Source organism: Phaenicophaeus curvirostris, chromosome 15 (genome assembly GCF_032191515.1).
Source record: "Phaenicophaeus curvirostris isolate KB17595 chromosome 15, BPBGC_Pcur_1.0, whole genome shotgun sequence".
Taxonomy (NCBI): Eukaryota; Metazoa; Chordata; class Aves; order Cuculiformes; family Cuculidae; genus Phaenicophaeus; species Phaenicophaeus curvirostris.
Window position 1 is genome coordinate 5,313,855 of NC_091406.1, and position 16,645 is coordinate 5,330,499.

At 41.8% G+C, this 16,645-nt stretch overlaps 1 protein-coding gene across 1 annotated transcript in view; it reads right to left on the reverse strand.

Annotated features, from left to right (window-relative positions):
• ADAMTS2 (ADAM metallopeptidase with thrombospondin type 1 motif 2) overlaps nt 1-16,645 on the reverse strand; it is a 172,451-nt gene that overhangs the window by 107,466 nt on the left and 48,340 nt on the right. The window contains exon 3 of the mRNA XM_069869530.1: nt 2,791-2,953. Within this exon, the coding sequence (XP_069725631.1) occupies nt 2,791-2,953 (163 nt within the window). The remainder of the gene's footprint in view (nt 1-2,790; nt 2,954-16,645) is intronic.

The following is a 16,645-nucleotide window of genomic DNA, read 5'->3' on the forward strand; positions in this document are numbered from 1 at the left end:
GTGCCAGAGATAGGAGTGTTTAGACAGAATTCATCTCTTTCTATCCAAAACCAAACATTCAGAAATTATGAGTCACAATCCCCTCCCAAATCATGGGATTAAATTAACATATCACGGGATTTTGAAAGATGCTGTCTTCGAAATTATGGAATACTATAGACTTTGTGTTATTCATTACTCGAAAATATTTATACAGTCAAAACCTATAAAGTTTTTACCCACAGTTAAGAGAGCCAGAAGCTCACCTCAAGGAAAAGAAAAAAACAGCACATATTCATAAGATTCCTGGGGGCTGGACCTTTAAATATAGTCCAAGTGTTACAATTCATCACATGTAAATTAATCAGACTTGGCAACAATGCAGTTGTCCCCAGGGATGGTAGAAGAAGGGGAGTTTTCTTGGTTTACCTATTTTTTTCTTTTCTTTCAAGATAGATACAGCGTGCTGAAAGTGCCCTACCGAGTATTTATCACCTAAATAAGCCCATTGATTAATTTAGAGCGCTATGGAAATATACAGCACAGCGTGCTTATCAACACCCAGTCCCTAAATATTTTGACGTTTGTTAACCAAGACTAGATGCATTCTAGAAAAAAAGACAAACCGGAAAATAAAATTGCAGTTTTTGAAAGTGTGCCCTTTCCATTGCTGTTGCCTAGGGCAAATCAGAAGTGGGAAGATAGGTTTAATGAAAAGCAGAGCAGAACAGACCAGTTTTGGAAGGGAAGTTCACTTTTTTTATTAAAGGCAAAGAGAAATTCATGGAAAAATACCTGTACAGTATAGTGGAGGTTTTTTCCAACATAAAAACCAATCCTTAATCAATTTTACAAATCAAAAGATGGTGGGTGGAAGGGAAGGCACTACTTTTAGGATTTTTTTTTCCATATTTTAAAATTTGAAATATGAAAAATCACAACTATTCCTGCCTATCACCGGCACCAGCTGTTCCAGACACAGCCTATGCTACTCCTCAGCCTGGCCTGCAAGCTTCCAGCCTTGCTTTTGCTTTTTAATCCCCCAGTGCTGGCTGATGGCTATTGGTATTTTGTACCATAGCCTACAAACTTCAGTCCTTACGTGAGCGCACCGCACAGGTGAGGTGACAGGCAGATGTCCAGAGGCATCACACACCACATGTTGCTTTGCTGCTGGTCACGGCAGCCCCTGCGCAGGCTCATCATTAGCTCCACGAGAAGCCACGCAGCACGGCGCTGCATCTCAGAGAGGTGTTTGCAGATAGTGCTGTCAGAGCCTTCCTCCAGCAGGTACCGCACGCCAGTAACTGGAGCTGATCTACAATTTATGCTTTTCTGTGTACCAGACTCCTACTCCTGAGGAATATTTACCATCCAAACCCAAAAACACTGCCATAAGGTGTGAATAAAATCAAGCCTCTTTTGTTTAAGAGGAAATACAGTGACTGGCTGATATTTTCCAACATTGCAATAATTTTATAAACATCTACTACTGGAGCAACTTCCTTCCTATGATTTTGGAATTGTGGCACTTGGATGCCTCCATCCCTCAGCTCTGTTTCAGAATGAGTCCAAAGGCAATCAGAAGAGCCCAACACTGCACTGCATCATTCACAACATTCATGGGTTATTTTGATGGCCAAAATGGAAAATAAATGTTAGTTAAATGCTATTCCTTGCTTTCTTTTTTTTTTCCCCTTTCCAGCTTCAACACTGAGAAATTTATACTGTTCACTTGGTTCTAATTTCAGTGCCCCATCTCTGTGAATATATGTCCCTTCAAGTGGTTTCTGGGGATTGCTATAGGCAAGAGTGATGGTAGAATTTTTACAACAGGTACCACGCTCTGTCTTCTGAAAATGATTAAGGTAGCATAGCAGGGGATGGGGATCACTGGGGAGGTTTCTACTAAGGACAATCTAACACACTGTATCATAGTTGAAAACTTATTATACTGAAATAAGATAATACTAGGGTATGAGTGGCAAATAACTGCAGTTTGATACACATATTTGGAACAAAAATGTAGCTGTTTTTGTGGTTTCCATTCAAACGACCCAGTTAATTACAGTGTTAATGTCAGCTGTGCAAACATCCACTTACCAGATTTGGAATATCCAGAGTTGGAATAATTTGCATCCCTTAATTATTCAGAAAAAAAAGGTGCAACATCCAAGCAGTTACCAGCGAAAGAGAAAATACTACAGAGAACGGGTGTTTGTGTTTAGCTTCTGTTTTTCCATCACTGTCTATCACACACTGCGTATGTTAAATTCCACACTGGGAAACACATAAATAAATCAAGAAAGTTTGTGTTCATATGAGAAGACACCATTGCTGCCCTGTCAGGACTAAATCCAGCTTAGGAAAGACACCGCCAATGAGAAGCCTGTGTACTACGTCAGCCTCGGTGTCCTTGCTGCAGCCTTCCAACACGGCTTTTGCAAAGCCAGAACTATCACCTGTCCCCAGCACAAACAGGCACCTCTTCCAATGTTTCATCCACCGTCCCCTTCAACTGCTCTGACTCAGGGACCCGGTGGGACACATGACTCTACGCTGCCTGTCTCCAGAGCCAAGGAAACTCCTTAAAGCATACATGGTCCCACCATCCTGGAGATGGTTTGGGCTGCTGCAATGCTTGCTTAGTCCATGTAAAGCCTTTAACTCCTACCCTACCTTTTCATCCACAGAAGGAGAAGAATGTATTTCCATTTCCAAGGATAGGAAAGACACAGATAACAGATCACATTGGCTACATGCCTTTAGCTACGCTTTATACATCAGCTGGAGTTACTGTCTCTGCCTTACCTTTATAATACAGGGTATCCGCATTCTCAGTAGGGAGCTGCTTCTTGGCAGCAGCTCTGCGATAGACCACATGCGTTCTGCCTCCTCCCTCCTCCTCCTCCTGGGCCCCCTTCTCCAGAGGTTCGATGAAGAACTCGTCCTTGTCTGTGCGAATCATGCCAGCCTGCAGCGACAGGGCAGAGATCGAACATTTTCCGTTACCGCACATACAGCAGACGTTGTGAGTAAACAGTTACAATATGCTTAAGCACACTTTAGTGCTCTCTAGAGAGCAATTAGAATGCAGAGAGGAAACCAGGTGAATTGTTTATTAGAGCAAAATGAAGCATCATTTCCCCAACTTGACAAGAAAGGACAAAAGGTACAACCCTGAACCAAAAGGACTTCTCCTCGAACCACATGAATGAAGAACAGGTCTAGGAATCTGTCCAGGAAATACACTTTCCATTAGAAACCAGCTGCAATGAAAGTTACTGTGACCTTAGCTATCTTGTCAACCCCAGACCACCCCAGTGTTTACTATCTTGGCTAAATAAAAGATTGGTTCAGTGCCACAAGCTGGTCCTGACGTGCAGTTCAACAGTCAAAAAATGCAAAGTCAGCCTTTCCGTTCAGAAGCAAGACAAAAAAGTATTATATCTTACACGCAGGCAAGGAAACTTCATGATTATTTCCCCCTTGATATAAAGGGTGCTACTGACAACATAGTCTTTCAAGAACTAGCCACAACTAATTTAAGAAAGAAATAAAAAAATATAATATAGATTTTTTGGTAGGAACGGTTGGACTTGATGATCCGGTGGGTCTCTTCCAACCTGGTTATTCTGTGATTCTGTGATTTGTACTTCTAAAGAGCACCTCAGAGGAATGTCATCCAAGCAATCCTCATTGTGTTCAGAAGAAGCCCCCACAAGGACCAAAAACTTTAAAAGGAAAGGTCTTTTCATCATCTTTGTGCAAGTGAAACAAGTTGGGCACCTGGATCACCTTCATTTGTCTCCCCTCACAGCCCTGCAGGTCACCACAGCCAGTAGTTGGCTTGCAGAGATGATTGGCTTGAATCAACTTTTCTGCATATGTTTGCACATCTGTGTTTGAGAACTTAAAACTAATGAACTCTTAGCTTGTAAAGAGAAAGTCTTACTATTAACATGAAGGAAATTGAGAGAATCCTGAAATCCAACCTCCAGAAGCTCCTTTATCCCACTCTTTCCCCTGCTCCTCTCTAGTGACCGTGGAGCCACTGGACTTTCAGATAGTGCACTGGAGAACATCTCCCCACTGTGACACATTTCATCTTGGTATCTGAGATTCTGGGAACATAAACCTGCTGGGTGAAGTCCTACCTCACACTACCAGGAGAACCAATTTGGTTCCTTTGAATCCAGTATCCTCACTGGAAGCAAGTATCAGCTAAACACTTTTCTCATATCCCAACACTAAAGTTCTCATATAACGCATATGTTTCTTCTACAAGCAGCAAACTATATTCCTACTGCTATAAATACAGTATGTTCTATGGTTCCCTCCTTGGAAAAATGTCAGGTTCATTTGTCATGTCTTAACTTACATTAGGCAAGATTTCCAGTCCCAGATTTCATATGTATAATGTATACGAAAACAGATTGAAGGGGAAGAATTAAAGAAGCTAAATTATATTGAAGCAATTTAAACTGATGCCATCCTGCCTGTAGAGAGGAAACTGAATTTGAAATCCTGTCCTGGCTTTTCTTATCTAATTTAGATTCTACATCAGGCACAAAAAAAGGTGAGACAGGCTCGGCACCTCAAGGAAGGCCAGACAACCAAAAAAATAAGTGCTGAACCCAGAGAGACAGCAACTGGCTTTTTACTGTTAAAAAAGGGTACATGAAAAATTCAGAATTGACATTATTTTCTGTTTAATATATATTTTATTCTATACACACACACTTCTGGATATCAAGTATATCCAGAAATTCAGTCTTTTTATGAGACCTACAGGACTAAGGATCAAGAAGGAACAAGCACTTGCATGCTCAGCTGCACAGAATACGATGAACGCACCACACACATGCTCAGGAGAAACACACAGTTTTTCCAATGCCATGTGGAAAAAACATGGGTTTGCTTTCTGCAAGTCAGCTACATGGTCGCACACACGTTCATACGTATTTCTGGATTTATTAAACTGGCTATTAAGTAGGCAGCTAATGCCACATCTTAGTTTAAAATACAGACCATCCTTCAGGATCTTGGGGTAAGGGCTGCTGTACAATGTACGCAGCAGGTGGTGCCGATGGGAGTTTGGAGAAGTTCAGACTTTCTTAGAAAGTTAAGAGATAGGCAACTTCTGTCTAACCAGTTTAGCTACTGACTGTGGAAGAACAACCTCTATAGGTGAACTTTACCTTCCAGAGCACGGTGGCCTTCTGGAAAAGTCCATGGGAAGACTGGAAGACTCCTCCCCTCCTTTTAAAGTAAAAGAGGGCAGATTTAGACTAGATATAAGGAAGGAATTTTTTACAATGAGGTGGTGAAGCACTGGCACAGGTTGTCCAAAGGGGCTGTAGATGTCCCATCCCTGGAAACATTCAAGGTCAGGTTGGAAAGGGTTCTAAACAACATGATCAAGTAGAAGATGTCTCTGCTCACTGTAGGAGGTTAGACTGGATGACCTTAAATGTCCCTTCCAACCCAAACCATTCCATGATTCTATTAGGAAAGAATTAGTTTGTGTTTGAACTGTAAAAGAATTATGTATTTTTATGCACTGTATATCCTACACAGTCTTTGAATTAGTCAACATATTCTCATGCCCTAAACTGAAATAAAATAAGAAAATATAGCTTTGTTTAAGACTTTAAGAAGAAAATTCATTTAGACTGCAAGGCAGAGTTCCTACAGCAATCCACAGTTCAAGCCATCTGCCTAATAATATATCCAGTTATAAATGATTCATTAAGAAATACATGGGGCTCCTGAATGTCTCCACCACACATTTCCTTGTTGCTTTGAGCAAGACATTTAACCTCTCTACTTCCATTTCTCCACCTCTGAACCAATATAACAACAGTCTTGCAGGATAATTACAAGGGCTGATTTGTTATTTTTTTGTGAAGCGCTTTGAACATGAAAAGCTCAAGATGAATTGCCTAATGCACTTTTTTTCCTGATACTACTCAGAACACCCTCAAAAAGCCACCATGAAAGTGAGATTGCTTTCAGTCATCAACTCCAAACCAGTGCTGCGCACAGCCAAGCGAGCAACGTAAAGGCATTGCTCAGGCAGCATGAGTTTGCTCATGCCCTTCACCCATTAGTCCTGATCTTATCCACAGATGCAGTCACCTTTGTGTGACTTTGGCAGCCCAAGACAACTGTCAGACAGCCACCAAGTTTATGATGACAGCAAAGAGCATTAAAGATGCTGCAGTTTCCTGGAGAACGCCTCTGGATAGCTAAAACAGAAATGCTTTATTGTTTGAGCAAGTTTGTGCCTTCCCTTTGACTCAGGTTAAGATTAGAAGGACTTCAGAAAAATTCTTGGACCATATTCTGGATATTTACTCCAGTGGACAAGAAAGCAGAATTAAGCCTCTCAATTGTTTCCCCAAGTTCTGAACAGAGAAGCAGTAGTGGCTTTCAGGAATTAAGTGCTTAAAAGTACTGTCCAGCAACAGTGGGGTTTTTTTCCATTTTACACTGCTCATTGCCCATCCTGGGACTGCTGTAATTCCACGAGCTACAGATCAGCACCATCCTGCAGCCACACACAAGCTGTGTAATCCACAGTGACGCCTGGGAATGAGCACCTGCTGTAGAAAGGACTTCCAACTCTGGAAAAGAAAATGCTGAGCTAACTATCACCTCTTCCCTTCCTCTTCTGAGACTTTTAACTTGAAACTATAGTGAATTCAGGAATATTGCTAGGTAAGTATGTGACTAATAAAAATATAAATTAATTGAAAAAGTGTTTGCCTTTGGAATGCACCAAACTGTAGCAAAGAGCCTATAATATCCCTGTATTTCCCAAAGCTGGATATCCCCAGGCCTTCATTCCAAGGGTTTTTAAATCCCAGCTGCAAATTACTCAAGTTGAACACTGTTTAGCACTCATTAATATGCATTAAAGACTAGAGCAGAAGACACTTAATCAAAAGGAAATTACAGTTTGGAGAACCAAAACCTTTGCAAAAGGTTTGCAAGGTGGTTATTTAGAAGTGAAAGACACACAGGAAAAAAAAATCTCAAGGAAGGCAGAGAGTGACTGTCCTGTCTAATTAAGACAAGAATTACATTGATAAGTCACAAATTAGTCCATTGCAATATACAGGGCTTGGGTTTAGTGCTCCACTAACCGTTTTGGGGGGTTACAGGACTCCTGGGCCTCCCTGAAGAGCTGCCAGGCTTTTAAGGACCACATGGACTCTTCCCTACCACTCAAGCTTTACAAGGCAAGTCCACTTTGCCACCAGGTCACCATCTCCACTTGGGGCTTTCTGCCCAAGGTAATTACACAAGTCCCATCTCGCGATGGAGACCTCCTCTCTAGCCCAGGAGACCTACCAGCAGTTTCCCACGACGCTGCAGAGCTCATCTGAAAATCAGGTCTCTTCTCCAGTCTCCTCAACATCCCCAACCCCTCTTGCATTTCCAAAGGCATTCTTTAAAAGTCTAATTTGACAGAAGAAACTGCCTGATTTATTTAGATCTACAGAAATCTCCAGGTTTTAGAGCATTAGCTCCTGTGGATAATTAAATGTCTCGCTGGCTGTGCACTTGGTGAGCTACTTAATTGTCTCCTCATTCCCATTCCCATCATAGCTCCCTGTTCTAGGCTGTAATGAAGCAACCCATCTAGCTGCTGCTTCAGGACTCCAGAGCCTCAGCCCATCCTGTAACCACAAGTTTAATTAATGTTCATTTTCTTCCTCATTAGTACAGCTTTACAAAGTTTCTCATTGCCATATAAAGGCAGATTTATTTCCCAATCTCAAAGCACATGATACAGATAGGAAGCTAAAATTAAATGTGAATGAACCTGAAATTAATATAAAAAACCCTAAGTGTCTGCTTAATTAAGTCAGTAAACTACAAAACCAGAATATTTCACTGTTAGAAACAGGATTCCGGTGGATAGAGAGCATTCTGTTCTTTTGAGTGTTTGATTTTGTAAAAGGTAAACAGACACACAATGTACCTGTGCATGAACAAGTCCTACGCACAGCCCTGAATTCTGGATGATCTTCCTAACTCCAAAGGGCAGTTCAGACTATCTGGGTTAGGAGCCTGCACCTGCCTGTGATGTCAGTGAAGCCTCCAGAGGGGAATTTGCAATATGGGATCCTCCCAACAATCAACTTGCAAAGAAACAGAAAGAGGAGATTTGCATTTCACTGAACAGTTGCCAAAAAATAACTCTGTAGATGACTTGAAAGAGAAAATATTTATATTCGCAGGACAGCATATTGGACAAGGTCTTATTCTACTTTTATATCAATACGCCTGCACCCTAAATACACAAACATGACTGCTATACGTCTGACCAAACCTAGCACTAGCATAGCACTTGCAGCAGTGAATTTGACAGCAAATCCCAATAGTTATTTTTATTTATGAATCCTTCTCTAAGCCTTAGAAGCACAGGATCATGCTTTTTTCCAAGCAGCAGCAGATGCGCCCTCCTAAATCTGAAGTGAAGTATAGGATTACTAATAGTTCAACTACATTAGAACAGACCTCATGCTCCAGGAGCTCTGACAGGAGCAAGATCACGCAGGAATTGTGTGGCAGAAGTAAGAACATAACACAGACCTTTCAAACTCATCCCAGCACACATGGGATCTCTCAATATTTTCAGTTGTGCAAAGTGTTCATTCCCAATCACACTGTACATTGATTCAGGAACAGACACACTTGGAGTTTCATTTCCATTTAGCTTCATTCATACAGATAATGAAAAAAAAAAAGAAAAAAAAAGCTTCTTATCTCACATTTGTATTTGATTCTTTGAGAACATGCCTCGAACTACTGAAGCATTGCAGAGGAAGAACCATGCAGTGCTGAAAATTCATCTTTCCCTACAGTGAATGGAGCTACTGAAGGAATTGTAGCAAACATTTGGAACATGCTGCCACTTATTGTGCTGTGTGTGCTGCTGCTGCCCTGAAGCTACGCTGATTTATTCAGTCCCAAGCTGGATGGGGAAGGGAAGAAAAAGAAAGTTTTTAACTGAACATATGTATTTTTTTATTACTGCAGTCTAAAAGAGAAATTCTCAGCTTTCTTTAAAGTTAGTTTGTAGTTAAGTTGCTTTATTTTCACATATCCTCAAAAAATTAAGGGAGGGGAAATAATTATGGAATTATAGGAACTCCATAGACTGACAGAGAGGCAGAGCCTGGTAGGTAACCCTATGAAAGCTGCCTGTTACTTAGGGCCCCTATTTATCCTCTGCAGAACGGGGATAAGGTCACATTTTAATGTACTTTGAGATCGACTAATGAAAAGCAGCATACAAGAGCTATTTGAACTAAGAGTGCTTTCATGATAGGCTGCTTTTGTACAGCCCTTGTAGCTCAAGGGAGGATGGATACCCATCCATTCATGCATCTGCACACTTCTACTGCTACCAAAAATAAAGTTTTGTCCCTGGAGCCCAGCTTAGTCACTACACAGTTGCAGGTGAGATTGATAATAGCAGTGGGACAAATCCACAGCCGATATAACCTGTAGTTAAGAGAACTGCATTTGCTCATAGCAGATGGGAATCTGGACCCAAATGTTGCATTTATATGATATAAGTCATTTTAGAAACTCAAAGAGGGGTTTTGTGGTTTTGAAGGGACACAATAGTAAGGCAGTATGTGTCTCATTCGCACTGGACCATCAAGAAAACAGACACAATTGAAGTCATTTCACAAAGCAATGGCAGTAGATTTCAAGACAAGCACCCTGACAACAGTGCCTGGCTTTTACCAGTGGACAACGCTAAAAAAATTGCTTTCAGCTGCTCTGCCTTCAGAAGAAAATTACCAAATTGTCACCTCTGTCCCTCAGTGCCTGCCAAGGGCCAGCAGCAATGCAGGAGACTGGGGTGGTGACCCTGAGCATCAGCTCTGTTCCCTCAGTCTCCTGCCTCTGTCATCCACAATCTGCCCCATCCTAGCAGATCACAAGAGGCAAATCTCATTTTCAACAGGTTTAGGCAATACGCAATAACACAGCTTTCTGCAAAATGAATATCTGTGGCAAACACAGAATACAGCCCGCGAAAGTGTAACAGCGACTTCAGAGCAGGCAAATTCAGAGCAGATTTCCCTGCAGGGCAGCATCACACCTTTGCCAGGTTGGCTTGCATCTCTCCAGTGGTGCCACCACCAACTGCAGGAACTTTGGTTTCCAAAGAGTTCATATGAAAGAACTGTCACAACGCTGTATATTTTTTAAACCGAGAAAACCATTTTTTTTTTTTAGTTAACATGATGCTTAATAAAGAACATTCCAGAAAGTCTCAAGGCTTGATGTCCACAGTTACATGTAATTCCAAGAGGGAAAGAGGTGAGTTATTAAATAGCTCTTAAGAATGAAAATGATAAATGTGGCAGATCTTGCAGACTCAGGGGATTGTAAACCTGATTGTTATTGTTGCGAGCAGGGAATAGTAATTGCAGTTCCCTGCAACAGAGTTTCTCAATTTTAATCTTTCAGAGAGGAAAAGCATGAATATCAAGCCTATGAATTTGCTAACAGCAAGATCCAGAATTTTAACACAAGGAATCGTTTTAAATAAGGCATTTCTGAGGTCACTTTGACAAAATGCATAGCTGAGTCCTACCCTCAGCAATAAAAATGAATTAACATTCTGCAAGAAAACAAAACCAGTCCAACTGGAAAGCTCTTCAGCTCAAACTCTCACAAAATGGGATGGTTGCTACACAAGTTTCTTTTCAAAAAGATATTTGCTTAAGGCACAAATCACCACCCACTGAAGTCAACGGGTGTCACATTCATAAATCTCAGGGCCAGGACTCATAAACGGATTCATAAATATTAAAGCAGTTTAGTCTGACCTTCTATATAAGACAGGCCAAAGACTTTCACCAAAGCATTGCTGCAGATTCCCAGAAAACAGTCTTTATCGTGAATTCATCTGGATAAGATCCATTAATCAGTAGGAAACAGTCTAGGTCTTTGCGATGGTAAACAAGATAAAAGGATCCAGACCACAAGCAGGAGAAAAAGGTTTACTATATTAGAAGAAGTTTAATATATTAAACTCATCTGAGTCAAAACTTAGCACTTAAAGCAATTTAATATTACGCTATAGAAATCCTGAATCTTCCCTTTAGAAGATGTCACTGCAGCAACATTTCATATTCCAAAGGAGTACGTGAGCTGCAGAGTGCAAGCTGCAGAGCAGCAGGAGCCAGTTCTAGCCTGGGCCATTCCCATCTTCTCCTCCTCCTCCGCCCCTTCTCGCACAGCAGCCCCAGTGCCCACAAAACCAATGAGCAGGTTCAGAAAGTTTACCCCAAAATCACCATCCTAGGAAGACTTGCACCTCGGTAGAACCAGGTCTCCCTGGTCCACAGCTTCTAACGTTAGCTACTCCAGTGAAAGCAAGACCCTCAGCAGGTAAAAATTCCCACCTGTAAGACATCTTACACCGACTTTGCACTGTTCCATGTAACAGCTCAAAACCCAAATCCAGGGGGGAGCAAAGCAGTTACTCATGGCCTGGAAATCAGACAGGGTCCTTCTCTACTAAATGCTGGTGTTACTCAAACTGGATGCCCGTAAGGGTGAGGGGAAAAGTTTGCTACAGTGAGTTCTTGTTTTCCTTTCCACAACCTATAGACAGGCTTATTTTAACCTTCCTTCTCTTACCCTGTGTTGGAAGAATGAACCTGGAAAGGGGTTATCCAAAGGAGAGCATGAAAAACTAATGAGAGATGAGCTTTCAATTTTATACTGCACTCAATTTTAGGCTCCCAGTACAAGATGTCAACAAAGTGCAAGATTCAGTACAGAAACTAAAATAATTAATCCCTGGAGGAACAGGCTTATTAAGAAGGATTAAATCAAAGAATTAATGTGCACTATTTGTTTATATGACAAAGAGGAAGGGAATATGATAACTCTCCAAGATCTGAAAGCATAGAAAGAATAAGAACTGCTCATGAAAAAAGCTTGGACATACCAGAAACAAGCAAAAAAAGAAACTCTAATAGAAATTCTACCCTGAAACATTACAGGCAGTTTTATGCAGCTTAAAAAAAATACCTCAGAAGCTTGTCCTTAAAAATCTTCTAATTAGCCTTCCTTATTTTTAATGTTGCACTGGTACCTACAGTTCATGCAACAAGGTTTAGGCATTATATAATAATTCCATTTTAGCAGACATCCGAAAAAGTAGACAACATCACCTGAGCCCAAATCAGGCTCAGGAAACTTAGCAGAAGGAAGGAAGGAAGGAAGGAAGGAAGGAAGGAAGGAAGGAAGGAAGGAAGGAAGGAAGGAAGGAAGGAAGGAAGGAAGGAAGGAAGGAAGGAAGGAAGGAAGGAAGGAAGGAAGGAAGGAAGGAAGGAGTGAAGCTCCAAACTTTTTGCAGCAACCAGTTAGAAATTGGACACAACATTCATTGAGTCAAATGGAGCCTGTAAGGGATGCATTGCATGAAAATAAATGCAACAAAAGAAGCATAAACCAGCCTATAAATCTTCCACAACTATTAGAAATCAAAGGACATACCATATGTCAGTGGGCTCATATATTCACTCCAGTAGAACTGGGTTAGGGTCAGTTCTTACACATTTTGGTAAGTTTACAAGTGGCATGTGTTTACCTGGACAAAACTATTACAATAAAAGGTATTAAGGAAATTTTTCAAGAGCAGGTTTTCATACTGTATGTGTCTTGTATAAAATGATGTGACTTTCTTATTCAAAGTTAACTTTTAATCTCATGAGACTACTTTATAATTAACCAGACATTATGAATTTAGACTGCTAGGCAGAGGAAGAAAAATATTTGCAGCCAACAACAATGCTTACAAGCTTCTCAAAGTCAATTGTCCAAAGAGTGTTACAAGACCTAAAAGCCAAGAATCTGGATCAGAGGAAATAGTAAAGTAAGTAAAATCCAGTTACCTCACATTAAAAATGCAAAAAGCTTTTGTTTTCAAAAGAAATTATCAGATAATATGTATCAGCTCCAACATCCAAATCAATGTCAGTTATTGCAATCATCTCTCCCAAGCTCTGCCTAGAGGAGGAACGAATATCCAGCACAGAAAAAAACATAACTGCTCAGTGTTTCTTGAGGGCATGCAGAACGCTGATGAAGATACCCATCAGTGGCGCGGGGTATTTAGGGCCTAAGAGTGAAATATCCTTCATCCAGAAAACAGAGCATCCAAGCAACTCATGGGCACCCCAGCCCACACAAGTGACCACACTGGTGGTAAGACATGGTCATATGAGCAGTGAGGCACTGAGATTCACAGTGAACTTCCAGCATTTCTGAAAAATTACAAAGGAGGTCAACAAAATCCTCACTTTTCCACTTTAAGTTCGCAGCTAGCTACATGATTCAGGCTAGAGATAGCACTATCAGAAGCCCAAGAGACACGGTTCAGGAAGATCAGGGAATGAACACACAGAAAACTGTCAAGTGGAAGCTAACGCTGACAAAAAAAAAAAACCAAAATGCTTTGGCAGGAGCATTCAACCAACCTACACATCTTAAAAAGTCCTAAGTTAGCTACTTCCAGCTCAGGTGAGGGTTGGATGAATATTGCAACAAGTTCAATGAACATTTTCTGTCACTCTACAGTCAAAGTCAACCAGCACACAAAAAAAAAAAAAAAGAGAGAGAGAGAAAAAAAAAAAACCCTGATGTTTAAATTTGGGATAAAAAAAGACAAGACAGATGGCATTATTATTCTGTTATACAAGTCAGTGGCATAGCTGCACTGAAAACACCGGATTCAGGATGCCTGCAAATACAACCAAACTGAAACATTTCCAAAGAAGTTGAATGGGAATGACCAAGCCCTCAAACTCACTCTTGTTTCTGAGACTGAAGATATTAAATATTTGCTTTAATATGAATAAGAAAGACAGAGGAAAACAATTAATGGTAAAATATGGAATACCTGAAAGTCATCTCTGCATTTCACAACATAGAGTGAGAGAGTATCAATTAAATTAAAACATTATCTCCCTCGCCTCCCTCTGCCTAAAACAAATCACAGAGTAGCTCCATGGTTTTCATTCTCCAGCTGACATCTTATAGCAAATTAAAGACCTTTAAAACAAACAGTGAGAAGCCTCAGAAGCTCCAGGGTGCCCCTGAAAGAACAGAAGCAGGTCTGGACTTCTTGGTCTTGGAATCCTGCCAGACCAAAAGACTTAATCAGATGAAAATGCCCAGAGGATCCTAAAGTGAAAAATCTCTTTTCGTTTATTTGTTTAACTAGTGATACTACTTCATATTTATGGGTCGAGTTTGTTACTAGTAAGCTTTGTTTTTACAAGGCTGTGTTCCAGCTGACCCTGGTTTCACAGGACTCACACCTACTGTGACAGTTTTACAACCTGTTGTAGCTGCCCCACGCAACACAGCCCAAGCCGAGCTGCTCTTTTGGTAACACTATCAGGTCTCATAGCTCTCCTTCAACGAGTTTCAAATTCTATTTAGGTACCTCATCTCTATGGTAACTGCCAACACTACAGAGCCTCACAGTGCTGTGCCAGAGGAAAGCAATCCCCCTTCCCTCGCTGGGGAAACAAGAGGTGGAAAAAACTGGATGACTTGCCCAAGGACACGCAGGAAACTCTGTGGCAGAGACAGGAAACCAGATGTCCTCAAGGCCAAGTCCAGAGCATGAACCACAAGATACCCTTTCCTCTCCTACCAGCAAAACCTCATGCTCCAAGCGGCTCTCAGCATCACAGTCACTTCTGACCATAGCGCAGCTCTCAGTTTACAGAGCCTTAAGGGACACATCATTACACGTTCTGGCTCTCTGCTACCCTGCTGCAAAGAAATGGTCAACGAACAACCTTCTCTTCCAGCACGACCACCAGCCTGGGCCGGTCACTGCCGTGCAATGAGGTGCTTAACGCAATTAGACTTTCATGGGATTCATCCGAACTCTGGGGAAGCAGGAATTTCACAAAGCTCTAAAGGTTGTTTTAAAAACTTTTCCAGATTTTATCATTTTTCACACAGTCTGCAATTCTCCCTTCCTCCTGGCTTTTGAAAAACGACACACAGCTGTGCTTTGGATCCCAGCTGTGCCTTTTGGCAGCAGGCAGAGGAGGCCCGATGCTCGGCTGGGGTAGCCAGCATCACCCAGCACTGCCCAGTCCTTCTCATCGTCCAGGAGGGACCGATCCCCCCATCCAGCATGGCAGGATGCAGTGTTGTGGGCTCCTGCTGTATCACAGCATTTCAGAACTACTAAATACCAGTTTGGATCTGCTCTCCTGAGTGGAATCGACGTGAAAAAAAAAAGAACACGCACACGAAAGTCAGTGGGGAAGGTACAGGAGAAAAAAATCTAATGAGTGCTGGATTTCCTCCCACTTTAAGGCAGTTTTCTTTCTCGTATTTTCTACTTCAAGTTTTTGTTGTTATTTTCAGTCTGTTCTGGTGTTATCCAGGCTCCTACCAATTCTCAGCATCTTATTTGCACATCCATCTTTTCCCCAGATTCTGAACATATTTTCTGCCTTTTCCAAAGAGCTCACTGGGTTTCATGTAGTCGCAGAACAGATGGCACAACGCTTAGATTTGCTTTAGTAAACGGACAAACACGATTGCTTTGTTCTTCTCTGCTCCCGTCTGTGCTCGGTGGGGAAGTCTGACTCTGTGAGCCAGGTGGCCAAGGACAGCGACGCAGCAATGCTGAAACCATCACCTGGCGACAGGGCAGGACCAGGTACTCGCCAAATCTCCTAAAGACAAGTTGGCACTTGGGCAGCAGGGGTGGACACAGATGCAGCACCTCCCAGTCAGCAGCACAAGAACCAAATGCAAACAGCCACCTTCCCACAACAAGGTCTACGGGAATAACAAACCCTAGGAAAGCATTAAAGCACAAGGGAAGGAGAATGAGGAGCACAGCAGAACAAGATACGTTGACTCGCCAGAGCCTGAGGACAAGTACTGTCATTTGTAGCCGTATTTCAAGCTCTTAAGCAGCTTTCCACCACTCAGAATTAAAATATGTGGAAGGAACCTGTTCCATCTTGGAAAGCCAGAGGCCACTCAGTCTCATGACAGCAGACTGTGATCAGACCCAGTTTCTCACAGAGTATGCAGCACTGAGAATAAACCCCTGGCCTGCCAAGCACTCTCCTGTGGTGGCAGACACATGCAGCGAGTCATCCCTGAAAGTTTTGACTGGTGATGGATGAAACTGTCTTTTCTTTGAAACTCCAGGTCTGATTAGGTCACATCACGCACGTAGAGAGGACTCCAGCCATTCTTTGAGTGGGCTCTCTCTGTTAGTGGTCCACATCTCTTCTGGGCACAAGTGGATCATAAAAGAAAAGATAATGATGAATTCATACTTCCAACTGGTCACATCAGCAACCAGACATGTATTTGAAAGAGGTCTGGGCTGTGAGAACACTTCAGGTCACTCCTGCTTTGTCTCCCTACAAAGGCTTAAAATTATACGGCAGTCCTTCTAGCCCTCAGATGTGAGGCCTGCCTTCCTCCTACTGTGGGCTGTCAGCCTTTCCTCCTTCTCCGCTAAATCCCCAGCCCATTTCAGAAGGACTGTACCTCAAAAGGAAGTATTTCAGCCTACTTCAATTCATTAAGGAATTTTCAGATACCCATTCTTGGTTTCCATTTG